Source organism: Primulina eburnea, chromosome 8 (genome assembly GCF_022965805.1).
Source record: "Primulina eburnea isolate SZY01 chromosome 8, ASM2296580v1, whole genome shotgun sequence".
Lineage (NCBI taxonomy): Eukaryota > Viridiplantae > Streptophyta > Magnoliopsida > Lamiales > Gesneriaceae > Primulina > Primulina eburnea.
In genome coordinates this window covers 41,756,476-41,771,566 of record NC_133108.1, presented here as the reverse complement: position 1 = coordinate 41,771,566, position 15,091 = coordinate 41,756,476, and the positions used below count along the sequence as shown (strand labels likewise).

The 15,091-nt window shown below is 33.4% G+C and overlaps 1 protein-coding gene and 1 pseudogene across 1 annotated transcript; both read right to left on the bottom strand.

Annotated features, from left to right (window-relative positions):
- Positions 1–78: 78 nt before the first annotated feature.
- Positions 79–4,277, bottom strand: LOC140839882 (uracil phosphoribosyltransferase-like; annotated as a pseudogene).
- A 1,375-nt stretch (positions 4,278–5,652) lies between these two features.
- On the bottom strand, positions 5,653–8,083 carry LOC140838011 (NADPH-dependent aldo-keto reductase, chloroplastic-like). The gene is made up of 7 exons (XM_073204099.1): positions 7,924–8,083; positions 7,633–7,683; positions 7,286–7,362; positions 7,113–7,200; positions 6,730–7,005; positions 6,257–6,505; positions 5,653–5,937 (listed from the first exon to the last, which is right to left on the bottom strand). The coding sequence occupies exons 1-7, from the start codon at positions 8,041–8,043 to the stop codon at positions 5,851–5,853; spliced, it is 948 nt and encodes a 315-aa protein (XP_073060200.1). The 5' UTR covers positions 8,044–8,083; the 3' UTR covers positions 5,653–5,850.
- Between the last annotated feature and the right edge of the window lie 7,008 nt (positions 8,084–15,091).

Below are 15,091 nucleotides of genomic sequence, written 5' to 3'. Positions count from 1 at the left end.
ATGTAGATAAAATGTATCTCAAAAGTCCCATAGCACAAGAATGCATTGGCAGTGCAGGCTACAGTGGAAGATCACAGAGAATCAGAAAAAAAATTCATGAATCATAAAGGGACTAAAACTATCATCTTTCACCAAAATAACATAATTTATACAATATTTTCATCTGTAATTAATGTAGCTGATAATCGAGACCAAAATACAATGTAGTTCCTCATTCAACAGGTAGTCTTTTGGATTCATTTCCCAAACACTGATACCCATGAAGCAAAAATATTGAGTATCATTCAAAAAATTATAACAAGAACTCAGCTTCACAAATTCAAGAATAGCTTTTCATACCTTGGAATGTAAAACTTGCAATGATGGTGGTAAAGGCGTAAAATTTGATATTTATGTGCCAAAGCTACGGTCTCCAGCATCTCCAAGTCCAGGAATTATGTATCTTAAAAAATTATCCAGCAAATTCAGGACATGTCAGCAGTAGGCAGTTTGTAGTAATATATCAACTATGTAAAATAGTCTACCCTTTGTCATTAAGAGTAGGATCAATAATTCCAGAGTAAACATGAAGCCTGAAAAATATGAGAGGTCAAATTTCTCGTGAGTTATAACTGAAACACAGAAATAAATCTCTGTGACACACATATATAACGTCCCTAAAAAATTGGCTAAATAATTATTACCCAGGGAACTTTTCACCAAGTTTTTGAAGAGCTGGAGGAGCAGTAACAGCAGATATCTATTGAAACAATTTGGTTAGATCAGAAGATACACATCCGAAGGAAAAAGAAAGAAAAATTGAAAATTTGTGAGACCGCCATAAAGTGAGATTCCATAACAGTAACGAATTAAAGATGGCCTTCCTTCAAATGCAACCACAATCAAGATGGCATAGCGCAGAGGCGCAGAGCTCACTAAATAAGATAGGAACTGACCACTTTGATTTGATTATTGTCCACCCCGCACCCCTTAATTAGTTCAAGAGCAGCAATGATTGTACCACCTAAAAAGTTACATGCACATGTATAACATTGTAAGCATTACCATCTATCTTAGATTCTTAATTCAGGAGCCAAGCGCAATTAGGGATTCAGCGTGCTTACAACTCTAGTACAGCATGTGAATATGGTAGTCGACTATCTTTTATTCATTAACTTAGTCGTTATGAAGTCCAGACGAATCAATTGATTCGGTTAAAACACATACAGTATGAATGACACTGACCGGGTGGTAAAATCTCTTTCATCAGCTTTATTTGTAGGTTCTAATTAATAGTAACAGTTTCATATAATTAATATTAACAGTTCAAATCAGAATTTTTTAATTCATTACAAAACAAAGAAAATAAGTACTGAGAACTGTGTTCATGAAGGTAATCTTGACAGCTTGACTATGCAATTACAACAGACTTGATGATGATAGAGATAGGTTTAAAAGTTAAAGCTAAATATAAGCCTGAACCAAGAAATATTTTACAACGAACAAACCTCACAGTAAAATGTCCAATACAGGATTCAAACTGGCAGTCAAACCACAAACTTGTTCAGATATACAGTTGGCTGAAGTGTTTCATTATTTCTGCTAATCCCTAACATGATTAGTTTCAACAACGTTAGTGAAAAATGAACAGAAACACAATAACTGACAGTCAAACACCTAAAGTAATCAAAATGGAAAACAAATTTTAACCGGAAACACCATGAATTGCCTTGGAATGGATTGATATATCAACCATAAATAAAAAAAAACGATGTTTTCACAATCATCTGGAACCTAGATATTATGCCGTGCTAGTGTTGCTGGATAGATAACCGAAATGCATGCATTAAAAACACCAAAAACTTGAAAGAAATGAACATTTAACTGACTGCTAAATGGAAATGAATGGCTGGCAGGGTTTAGTATGCCGACAATAAAATCGACCACTTAAAGTACAGTACATGGATAGCAGTATCAACCCCTGATTCCTGAAAGCAACTTTTGGTCATTTAAAGTAATGTACAAAAATACCACTCTTCAAATTATAATAATTTATATACGCATGCTAATGGTTGCATGCTTATATAACAAATTTTCTGTAATCACGGGATGCAAAATTCCCGTACCTAGATGATATATTTTTGTTGCTGGCAGAATTGATGATGCATACTCTGCTAATGCAAGGCCAGCTCTCAATATGGGAACAATCTGTAATGCCAAAATATAATTCATAATTCTAAGCAACAAAACTAGCAAAGTTTAAATCCAATTTATGATGCAGAAGAACATTGAATGTTTTGAGAACTCAAAAACGGTATATAGTGTTTTGGTAACAAGATAATGTTTTATAAAAAAAATAAAAATTTCCAACAACCCCATAATCACTCCTCTCTTCTTACCATATTCAAATCAGAACATAAGACATTTTGTCTTGGTTCCATGAGCTCTCTTATGTTGAGGTATGCATTGTAGACAAATATAAATATCAGTATACAAGTAAATGACAATAACAGAGTTTTATTGGGTCAAACGAGGTAATATTATATTTTGCTCAGATGTATACATTTCGAAACTTTTCGATAAAATACCTGCCAACATATTAAACCTCACAATCAAAATCAGAGCGAGGAATATTATGTGCATACATGTGGACAGTGTGTGGTGTGTGTGTGAGAGAGAGAGAGAGAGAGAGAGAGAGGGAGAGAGAGAGAGAGAGAGAGAATTACCACTATTGGTTCCCAGTGGATCAATAAATTCAACAGCTGCAGGACCCAATGGTGACTGAATCTCTCCGCTGATAGTTGGCTGGCAGCATTTACAAATGCAGATTATTGTTTCAAATATGAACATAAATTCTGCACCATGAATAAATTTTCACTTAAAAATAAAATTGCCCCATGCTATTTCTCTATATACTACTCCTATTTAAAACATCGATTGTACATTATACATTGGAAAAACTTATAAAATTAGCAAATCTCACCAGCCAGTCTCTTGATGCCTCGTAAATAAGCAATCTCCCAAGCTCGGCCATGGCATTCTCTATTATATAGTATAACAAAGACAGTAACAGTGCATTAAAATAAAAGAAACGTAAGCTTAAAAAAGGAAGATGGATTACGAAAGCATTTCGCCATAACCAAATTGTCAAATTCAAAATACATCTCTACCTAGTATAACCAGTTCAGAACTTAGCACTAATTTACAATCACTACCCAAATGTCACCGCGTTTCATGGTTAATAGGCATTATAAATTCGGAAAAATAAATGTGGTTCCGAACTTATGCGGTTGTACAAAAATAATGATGGGTTACTCAAATATTTGAGATCTTGCAAGAGCTCCACAGTTCAATCGATTAGCAAGAGTATTGCTATTTTTTGCTCCTAAACAACCTCAATTCCAACAACTAAAATTTTCAGACCGAGCGGGTACTAGTGAACCAAAAGCTATAGCCAATTGTAACTTCAAAGCGGAATTGACACAGCCAGTTGCAAATAAAATCTACTCAGCAAAGTTCAACAATAACTTTACACATCCAAGCGAGACAAAATATCTAGCCTGCCAAAAGGGGATTGTAATAACTAATAACCGAACAAGCATTGGACTTACTGAAGACAGTGCAAGGCGTGTGCTCATTCCGAAGAACTGAAAACCAATGCTTTATCAAAGGATGAGGCGGGACAAATACCTAATAAACAGCAACAAAAACCATAAAAAGATTCTAAATTTCTCAAAATTGAATGCCCTTTTAAGCTCATCTACATCAGCATTCCCTCTTCATCCAACTGCGTAAGAAAACTAAAAACCAAAGTCAAACAAGAAGAACTAACCAACATTCTGTTTCCAGACGTGGGTAATCTCTCCGCACTGGTTTGGCAGTTCACAGACATGGCTCGCCGTCTGCGGCAGTTCGAATTCCAAATCTAGCAAGAAAATGATTACAATCGTAGCAATGATTACAGTCAAAAGGGAAATGAAAATGGGATTTGATTAAAAAGATAATCTAAATGAAAATGACTGTGGCGCGAGTTATTTGTGCAGTACCTTGGGATTTATTCTTAAATTAGAGGTGGAAGAGCGATGATTGGGTGCGGGAAGGTGCCGGGAATGGGACAATACAGAGGAAAGATGAGGAGAATCGGAAGGGTAACAGAGGAATGGGAAATCAGACATTTGGAAAGCCATTTAGTGAGTCAATTCATCAAAAAGCTCGAAGGAATTTCTATGGAGGTGGTGGTGCAGCCAGTTAAGGTGACGGCTTCCTACATGCTAATATTGTCTCGCGCTAGTTATCTTTCTGGTGTAGTATTAATCTGAAGGCAAAAACTTGTGAGAGACGATTTTACGGGTCAAATTTGTGAGACGGATTTTTTATTTGGGTCATTCATGAAAAGGTATAATTTTTATGCTTAGCGTATTAGTTTTTATTGTGAATATGAGTAGGGTTGACCCGTCTTACAGATTAGTATCCGTGAGACGGTCTCACATGAGACCAACTCTAATCTGAATGGTAAGTTGTTTTTTTTTTAACATGTTCTGAACGGTAAGATTTGAAATCAAAATATTTTAAATTTATAGTTGTATATATTTAGTTTTTTATGATTTGAAACTTCTTTTCTCTTATTTTAGTTTGAAATCTTAAAAAGGTAAGTAACTTTTTCAAATTTAAATTTTGCCTAAAGTTTTGCTCAACTAACATATATGTTGTTTGAAAGTTTCAATAATCTTTAACGGTAAGAGGGATCAATCCTACCGATATTCACAATTAAAAATAATATTTTTAGCACAAAAATTAATATTTTCTCATGGATAACTCAAAAAAGAGATCCGTCTAACAAAATACGATCCGTAAAACTGTTTCACACCATTTTTTACTCTGATAATAAACTTCCTCCTATAGCAAAACCAGTCATAATCACACAAAACAAAAACAACCGAAAGTCAACTCGTCACTCCTTCCCTCACACTTTTACGCTACCCTCTTGGGCTTGCATGTCTCAGCTTGTTTAAATATGGGCTCAATATCTATTTGGGCCGTAACACCATCTATTTGGCATGGTTTCATAGTGGAATTAATCCCCAGAGAGCAAAGTGAGCCCAGGATAAATATTAAATAGAGAATTCTTGGGAGCAACAATTATGTTTGGTTGGGTATTCATTATTTTTGCATTCGAATTTTTTTATATGATGACATATACTTAATCCTACGGTTGATATTAAGAGTACATATTTCATTGTAGATCTTAGAGCTGATATTAAAGCTAAAGAAATAATTAGATTCTCATAAATAGCAAGTTATGAGTAATTATAAGATATTTAAATAGTCTTTTGAACTTTTTTGTTTTTTTTAATACATTTTTATGTTTTGTTATCATATCAATTTTACATTTTTTTGCCTTTTAATTTTGCATTTTATTTTCAAAAATCTTCTATGAGATCTTTGAGGTAACGATCATTGAATAAGTTGAAACTGTTTTTCTTTTGACGATGTATGAAGATTTCTCAGCGTTTTGGTTGCCTGACATATATTTTGTCGCCTGAAAGAACAATATTGTAAATAATAATCATAATATATATCAAGAAAATAATTATATGTGTACGCGCGATATATGTTCTATGAAGAACACAAATGATGCGGGGACAAAAAGGAATCCATTTACGGCATTTTTAATTCTGCGGACAAAACGTGGCATTGTATGACCAATATACTATATATCGAAAACAAAACGTTATCATATATGTTATATGCAAAAAATTGGCGTACAAAATAATTTGACGGTACGTATTGGTCTCAGTCACAATATTATTTAAGTGAATGGGGATATTGGGACAAATAATTGTTAAAATTTAACATCGATTGACTTTTGGTTCAAACTTCACCATCCCAGAGCTCTTCAAGCGTTTTGTAGGAGCCGAATGTTTCGTGCACAAACGATGTTCCTTGAACTAGTCGTACCTGCATAATATACGTAAATTCTCGGTCAGATTTAGACGAATTCGATGTTATTTGGTAGATACAAGCGATAAAAATATGTTGAAAGGGATCAAATTTAGGCTATTTCGATGTAAGTGTATAGATTATTTAATTTAGACTATTTCGATACTAACATATGGATAGTATCCATGTGCTATTAAGAGTGTGCCCGATAATGTTGATCTACCGCATATGGCTAGATTCCGACCATCAAGCTACCCGAAGGGTTTATGATATTTAGTACACTAGTGCCTACGAACTATTATATTTCCACACTAAGGTAGAAAACAAAACAAGTTACCTGGTGAATTTCAGAAAATTTGGAACCCAAGTCTTGAGGGATTGTCCAATCAAAAACATCAAAGTTCTCTTTAATTCTCTTCTCATTGGTGCTCTTTGGAAGGACACTGTGGCCCATTTGCAAGCCCCAGCGCAGAGCAACTTGTGCAGGAGTCTTGCCCAATTTCTCAGCAACCATACTGACAATTGGATTATTAAGCAATCCAGTTTCGACAGTGGCTGAACCAGAGGAACCAAGAGGCGAATATCCCTTGCATTGTAAAGCATAAAATATGAGAGATTAAAATCATATCATTCACTAACAAATGTGAAATTGCGGAATAAATGTTATTGTCTTGATTCCATAGAGACCGAGCCCGTGAGCAAATACGTTTATATCCGTAACCTCCAATCATACAGACTTTAAAATTCGTACTTCATACCAATACATGTGATTCTGTAATGCATGAGGTGAACGTGGATAAACGCACTCACAGATAGGTGAACTCCTCTGATTCTGCATAACTCATGCAGCCGGTCCTGCTGCCATGAAGGGTGACATTCCACCTGGTTTACGGCGGGAGGAATACGTGCTATGTCCAACAAATCCGACAGTTTCTTGCAAGAGAAATTGCTGACACCAATAGCTCGAGTCTTTCCTGTATGATAGAGTGATTCCATAGCTCTCCATGTACTAGGGACATCAACTTTAGTAAGATTCTCTGGTTCGAATCCAACGCTACCCTTTTTCATGCTAACTGGCCAGTGCATCTTCACAGATTTAACGACACGGTAGAAGAGTGAATCAGATAAATCTCCTTTTTCAATCTTTTTGTTGAATTCAAATGAGAAGGGTTATTTAAGTATCGTAAGCTTACAAGATAGAGATCAACGTAGTCAAGCTGCAAGTCGTTCAAAGTTCGATTCAAAGCTAAAGGTACGTCCTCCGGAGCATGATCCGAACACCTGAAGATTGCCAAGGCTAGCTTCAGATTATGCGACGAAGCAGTTTAAATATGATTCGTACTGTAAATATTCGAATCGGACTAACCATAGCTTGGAAGTTACCCATAAATCCTCGCGCTTAACAAATCCATCTTCAAACAACTTCCTTAGGGTGACACCAATCTTAAAATAATAAAATGTGACATCACTTTATAAGGTAGTAAAATACGATTATCAAGGTTTTGTCTGAGACTGAGGCCTTAACATATTAAGCAATGAAACGACTATAAGTCGGGAAGGTCGAACAGGGAAAATCACCCTCATTCGACTCATCAGATCGATTCAATAAAGTTTTTGGATCTGTCTGGGCAAACACAGCATCCCGATCAATGAAACGTCATAATAACAAAATCCTAAGCATTAAAATGACGATGCAGATGCTTGAATTAATACCTCTTTCTCATTGCCATACCTCTGAGCACAATCAATATGCCGATATCCTGCCTGCATTTTAACAAATACATCGAGAAGAAAAGAACTATTACTATTTCTAACCCAAAAGGATGCATTCGATGAACGGATATTTAATTTGTGGGGTCGGAATTGTAATGTCAGATCTAGTCACCAAAGTTCGATTCAATATGCTTTAGGTATCTTCAATGGCGATTCAACCACTCCGATTATGGTAATTAGATACACAAGCTAGCTATAATGCTGTGATACATCGATCTGCTGAATTGGTACCTTAACCGCCGCGACGATGGATTCGCCGACGACACCAGGAGCTGCCTTCCATGTGCCGAGTCCGACCGATGGAATTCTGGCGCCGGTGTTTACTTTGAAAGACCTAATTTCGTCCGCCATTTCTTTTATTATCAATAAATCGCTGAATTTGCTGTACGAGGAATCGAAAACCAAACTTCTTTTCTATGATACATTCATGCATATATATGGCAACGTAGTCATCATGGTGACGTCATTGTGAATTGCGGATTGCTATTTTTTTAGATTCACAGTAATCATGTTATTATCTTTATAATAATTTGAATAAATTTTCGAACTAATGCAGTAGTCTATAAACTACTTTAGTTAGATATACCGCACTAAAAAATGGTGTGTTATTTGTTCGCTCAAGAAAGTTTGGCAAAAATTTGTGTGAGACGGTCCAACGGATCATATTTGTGAGACAGATTTATTATTTGGGTCATCCATGAAAAAGTATTACTTTTTATGCTTAGAGTATTACTTTTTATTGTGAATATCGGTAGGGTTGACCCGTGTCACAGATTAAGATCCGTGAGACGGTCTCACATGAGACCCACTCAAAAAATTACTATGAACTCTCAATTAAGTGGCATTCGAGTTGGTAGAGTAATGAGTATCTTGTTGCATCCGTAACATATTTTGTTGATTTGATGACATAAATAGGGATCCATTCGGTGTTTTTGGTTTTTCATCCAGTTTTTTCATTGCTGTTATCCGTAAACAAGTGTAGGACTAAAATTTATTTGCGTTCATTTAACAATATTTTCATATATTTCATTTTATGTTACAACACAATGTATTTAAATTTAACTTTAGAAAAGCAATATCATAAATTTCAAATATATTTTTTGCATATTTATATAATATTTCATGTTAATTGTGATGAATTTCAAGTTCACATAATAATTAAGACATTTGAAATTCATTCTATTTTTTGTAATTAATGTATAAATAAGTAAAATATAAATTTAATATTCACATAATATTTTATTATTAGCAATAAAATTATAATTGAAATATATTCCAAAATAGCTACCAATCTTTTCTCCTCCAAAATAACATATATCGAGAGTTTTTAAAAAAGATAAATATTCTAAGAAAAGAAAAAAAATTCAATAATAAAATTCTTTTGCTTAATATCAAATGACCGGACACACACATTGCTTATGAAACACACACACACACACACACACACACACATATATATATATATATAGTAGTGTGTACGCACCATAAAGTCAAATATTCCTTTTCGACGTAACTTTGAAATTAGCTCTTCACGAGATATGAACCCTAGTGCTTAACAGTTCATGCACATCAGCTGATATTTTGGCCTATATATACTTGATTAAGAAATCTTTCTAATCTCCTATGCTCTGTACTTTGAAGTTGACATTATTATTATATAGACACATTCAGTGTTCTAAAAATCTCCGCCTAAGATTGCCTAGGCGCTGGGCGGTCCAAAACCGCCTCGATTTTAGGCTAGTCAAACTTCTAGGCGCCACCATATTAATCGGTCGTCTAGGCGATTTTACAACTAAAAATCCGCCTAGACGGTTTACACTTAAAAAAATAAATTATGATAAAAATTTATTAATATATATTTATTATTACAATTTTAAATTTTATAATAATATATATTTCATATACAAACATAATATTCATGAACCACTTAATGAATTTAAGTTTTAAAAAAAACCGTCTAGACAACCGTTGCGTCTAGTCGCCTAGGCGTTATGCGGTAGGTAACCGCCCGTCTACCGCCTACCGCTTACCGCTTTTTAGAACACTGGATACATTTAGATTTTTTTGATGATTTGTTACAATTGAGTCTCGATGTCGTCTCAAACTTAAAACTACGATATATGTCACATGCATGTGATTTAAGCATAAGCTCTGTTCAGTTTTGCTCCTCTCAAATCTTGGGTTGACCCCAGCTAAAGGACATTGTTATAACCCACTTAGCGTTTACTTGTAGTAGGTCGTTCTTCATCATCTCTAAACATTCAAATCAACTATTATTGTTGTCTATCTATCAAGACTTCAATTTTTTTTTTGTAAAATAAACTAATTTATAGATTTATGATATATTAATTGTCACAAGAGGGGGTTGGGGTTGGGAATGTTAAGAACTTCACAAAATCTTGTGTTAGATAGTCTCATATGTTAATTTTCGTGAGACATATCTCTAATCCGAATCAAATCGTGAAAAAATATTTTTTTATGCAAAAAATATTACGTCACGAAACAACCTGTAAATCACGATAGCCATGTAACTGCAAGTTTCATGCAGCAAATTTGTCCGAAAAAGTGTTGACAAGAAGAATCGAATATCTCAAAGTTTATATAATATAAATTGCAGGATACGAAGAAAAATTAAAATCATGTACACTTTATTTTTCATTTATGAATTTTACAAAATACGAAGGTGTGTGGACCCATTTGGTTTTCCACGCACCAAAGATATGCGAAAACACAATAATGATCATAGCGATCATTTAAAACTTAAAAGTTTGATATATTATTATTACAATTATCATCAGGCAAGATGAATTTGCCAGCTTGCCCTCGGCTTTCTTAATGCTTGTAACAAATACTTTGTGCTCCCATATTATTGATCATGCAGCCCAAGAATTACCAGACAAGCAGTGGCGGGGAGACTGAATTCTGGATGAAACAACCCTTTTCGTCGTGTATGGTGGCGAAGAGAATTCAGGGTCTTGCCGGAAAAGCTGGACATCGGAAGTAAAAAACCGGCCCGAATCGCCAGGGAGTCTCATGTATGCAGATGAAGGAGACTCGTTCAGCCATGTTCGAATCATCCCTTGCCCTCCATTTTTGTACTGCATTATAGCTTTATACACAAAAGGGATTAGGCCCTCCATGTTTTCTTTGGGGTCAATATAAGTTCGAAGTTCTTTGGGTGAGTTGTGGCTTTGGACTTGGCTTAAAAAGAGGTGGTAGTGGTTGGGGGTGGGGTAGGGTGGAGGTTGATGACGTGGCGTAATATTTTTAGTTTGAGCTTAGCTATTTACGCCAAGATAAGGCTAATAAAATATGTTATATTTCATATCACAAATTGAAAGGCACTATAGTATTTTTTGGATTAAATGTAAATGAAATTTGATTATTTTTTATAAAATTGAATTCGAGTTTTGACCATGAACGAAAAAATCGTGTGAAATTTCTCTTGATTAGTGCGACCCGTCTTTGTTTTTTCTAGGGGGCTAAATAAATTAAAATTAATATAGTCGTCGAAGGTAGAATGATCCATGCACCTAAAATAAAAAAAGGATAAAAATAAAATTTACTCGGGGCACAACATTTGGTGCAATTATTTGAAAATTGTATGCCAACTACATTCCATCACATCTCACCAAATCTCACTAGAATATGATTGCGTGTCTTATTTTATGCATGACAACAATTGCTAACAATTTTGTTATATTTTACAATTCGAGTGATCATAGTAAGTCATAAATTTTATTGAGGTGACTAGTCCAAATTATATTGTATAATTATTTATTGACAGTGCAATGAAAATTCAAAATTCTAGAAACGTACGATTTTATATTGCTAAAAACGTGTAAGAAACTAATTTTTTTGAAGGAAAATTGCAAAATTGGTCTAGTTCTGATCTTCAGTTGTCAATTTTTTTTTTTTTTTGGTTTCATTTGTCTAGATTTAATCTCTCCTATAATCATAAAAGTTGGGTACTGCCGTTTGACGTTAACTCTAAGAAGATAAAATTTAGCTTGTACTCATTATTTATTTGAAAGTTAATCCATCCTAGTGGATACCATTTGTAATTTAGCTAAAATTACAGCTTTTTAAAAAAATTTATGTTGGAAGACATAATTTAAAATTATATTATTTTTAATTATTACACTTTTTGATATTTCGATAAATGTTCGATTTTATAAATTATATGAAGAAAATGGTAAATTTTTACTAGTTTGAAAGAGGGACGATTGCTCCACCGAGACCACTTGGATAAGATCTTGGCACATGCATGAAGAAAAGTCGTGTCAATAATACAAATTTAGTTTATATATATATATATATATATATATATATATATATATATATATATATATATATATATATATATATATATATATATATATATATGAGTAGTCTCATGTGAGACAGTCTCACGGATCTTAATCTGTGAGACGGGTCAACCCTACTTATTTTCACAATAAAAAGTAATACTCTTAGCATAAAAAGTAAAAAAATTTCATGGATGACCCAAATAAAAGACCGGTCTCACAAATATGACCCGTGAGACCATCTCACATAAGTTTTTGCCATATATATATATATATATATATATTTTTTGAGTTAGCTGACATGTAATTTTCTTCTAGAGCGCACGAAGTAGCGATGCATCACCTCATGTTAATTATGAAGAAATATTTGTATCCACGGAGAAGCCATATCTTTTGTTGATGATTCCTTGTATATGAAGTTTGTTTAAAATGGCTAAATTTAAAATTATTTTGTTGATACAGCTGAACCACAGCCCCTAAAAATAATTTGATTATTTTGGTGGACATTAATTTTTGCCTTAGAGAAGAAATATTAAGACAATGAGTTTCCACCAAATGACCTTTACTAACATCACGATTAAGTCTTATTCAAAAATAAGTATGTGGTCTGTGTGAGATGTTTCCGAACGAATCTTTATCTGTGAGATGGGTCATCCTACCGATATTCATAATAAAAGTAATACTCTTGCATAAAAAATAATATTGTTTCATGGATGACCTCAAATAAGAGTTCTGTCTAACAAAATACGACCCGTGAGAACGTCTAACACAAGTTTTTGCTATTCAAATATATTTGCGGCAAACACATACTATTTAGATTCCTAGACCTAACTTACCAAAATCCAGAACATTACCATATTTACAAAAAATTGCATGTTAGCCATTAAGTCGATAGTTTGTCAGTAACTGTAAGTTGATTTTCAGTAACTTTTGACTTTTTTGTCCGAACCATAATCATCGATATGTTTATTTGAGATACTTCTTCGTATCCTGTATACATTTTAACAAATATACATAAAAAATAAAAAGAAACACAAATAAATTCACCTTATTTGAAGTCATTGGGTCGTATTTTTTTTTTTTTCTCATTTTTTATCAAAATTTATTTTTGATAGAGCTTATTTCTTTATGTGTCACATAGATAATCAGTCATAAATCATATTGATAATTAGTGATTTCGGAAACTAATGGCCAAAACAAAGAAAAGTCTAAGTTACAATGAAAATTTTGACATGACTAAAACTCAAAACATAACAATTTATGTTGAAAAAGTGTCATAAACATATTTTCAAAGATAATTTTGAATGTCTTAAGATTATACCCACTCCATTAAGTTTAATTTACTAATGAATAAATGATGTAATTTCTTGCGTAACAAACCACATGCATATGCGATCAAACTTCAAAGAACAAAAGAATTATCAATAATTTAATTATATATACTTTTTTTTTACCCCAACTGAGATTATTAAAGTCATGATCTTCTCAAAACAGTCGAGACAAAAAAATTTCTGAATTGAACAGACATGAATGATGTCACAGATTCTTCAGCTCCAGCCAAAGACCACTCCTCTAGTATATTGTTTTCATTATAATTAACAACAACAATTTTATTCTATTTTACAAGAATACTTGTATTATCTTTTATGTTAGGTAGATTGATCATTAACTTCATCTAATATTTAATAATAAAAGTTGTTGCTTAATTTAGTGCAGTTCATGCCTATGTTATTTCGTAACTAACTAATCAATCAATTTAATGTAAAAATTCAATCCCGAATGGTCCGATTAGTATTTGACTTCGTGTGCGATTGATAAAATATCCGAAAGCGCAAACACACAACTTCTCAGAAAATTCTTCGGGAAAAAAGAAGTTTAAAAGCGAAAACTATAAGTAAAGCAACAAAAATTAAACACGATCGAGCTTTATCGAGCTAGATGGTCGTTGAGCTTGATCTAGTCGACTTGATGGGAAATGGCAACAAATTAATGAGCCTCACATGCCACAAAGTTTTCCATTGGAGTATAGGGATTTCAAAACTTTAAAGTTGTTATATGGATTTGGATATATTTGGAATTGAATAGTTTTAAATCCAACCTAATTTTTTTTATAAAAAAATTAGTGTCATTTAAAGTCCAAATTCTCAAAATATCTCCTCCACGTGAACTTTTCTCAAAAGCAAAAATTTGTGTGAGACGGTCTCACGTGTCGTATTTGTAAGACGGATCTCTTATTTAGATCACCTACAAAAGAGTATTACTTTTTATGATAAGAGTATTACTTTTTATTGTGAATATGAGTTAGACCAGTCTCACAAATTATGATCCGTGAGACGGTCTCACATGAGAATCACTCTTTCTCAAAAATGAATATTCAAGAAGGATAAAATAGATATCATATTTGTATAATCAATTTCCTTGTATAATAATTTTAAGAGCTTAAATCTTTCTCCCTAGGCGTACATTTTATCCAAATACTCCATCAAGATCTGATCGATTTCAAATAATAAATTCGGAATAACGGAATTCCGATGATTCAGTCGGGTAAGAATTTGAAATCCAAGATTGTGAAAAATAACTAATAATAGTGTTGAAGTACAATAATTGTATTTGCTTGGAAAAAAAATGAAGCGCGTCGTCTGAGGTGTTGTAAGATTTAAAAATTTGGCAAAAACTTGTGTGAGACGGTTTCACGGGTCGTATCTGTAAGACAGATCTCTTATTTGAGTCATGCATGAAAAAGTATTACTTTTTATGCTAAAAATATTACTTTTTATTGTGAATATAGGTAGGGGTTGACTCGTCTCACAGGTTAAGATCCGTGAGACGATCTCACATGAGATCAACTCTAAAAATTTTGAGCTGTACCGCTACCATCATCTATCATATTTAGTAAAGCAACAAATAATTGGTTCTACAACTAGTGTCAAAGCTAATATCAGATATTCAATTATCATTGATGGTAAGAAGTGCGATTATTGAAAGTGAGATCATTAATGTGTGATAATTGTCCTTACTGAGAGAATAATCGAAACGCGGCGCGTTCGGTCTTAGTAACCGAAGATCGAAAGATGATATTTAGTAAATCAACA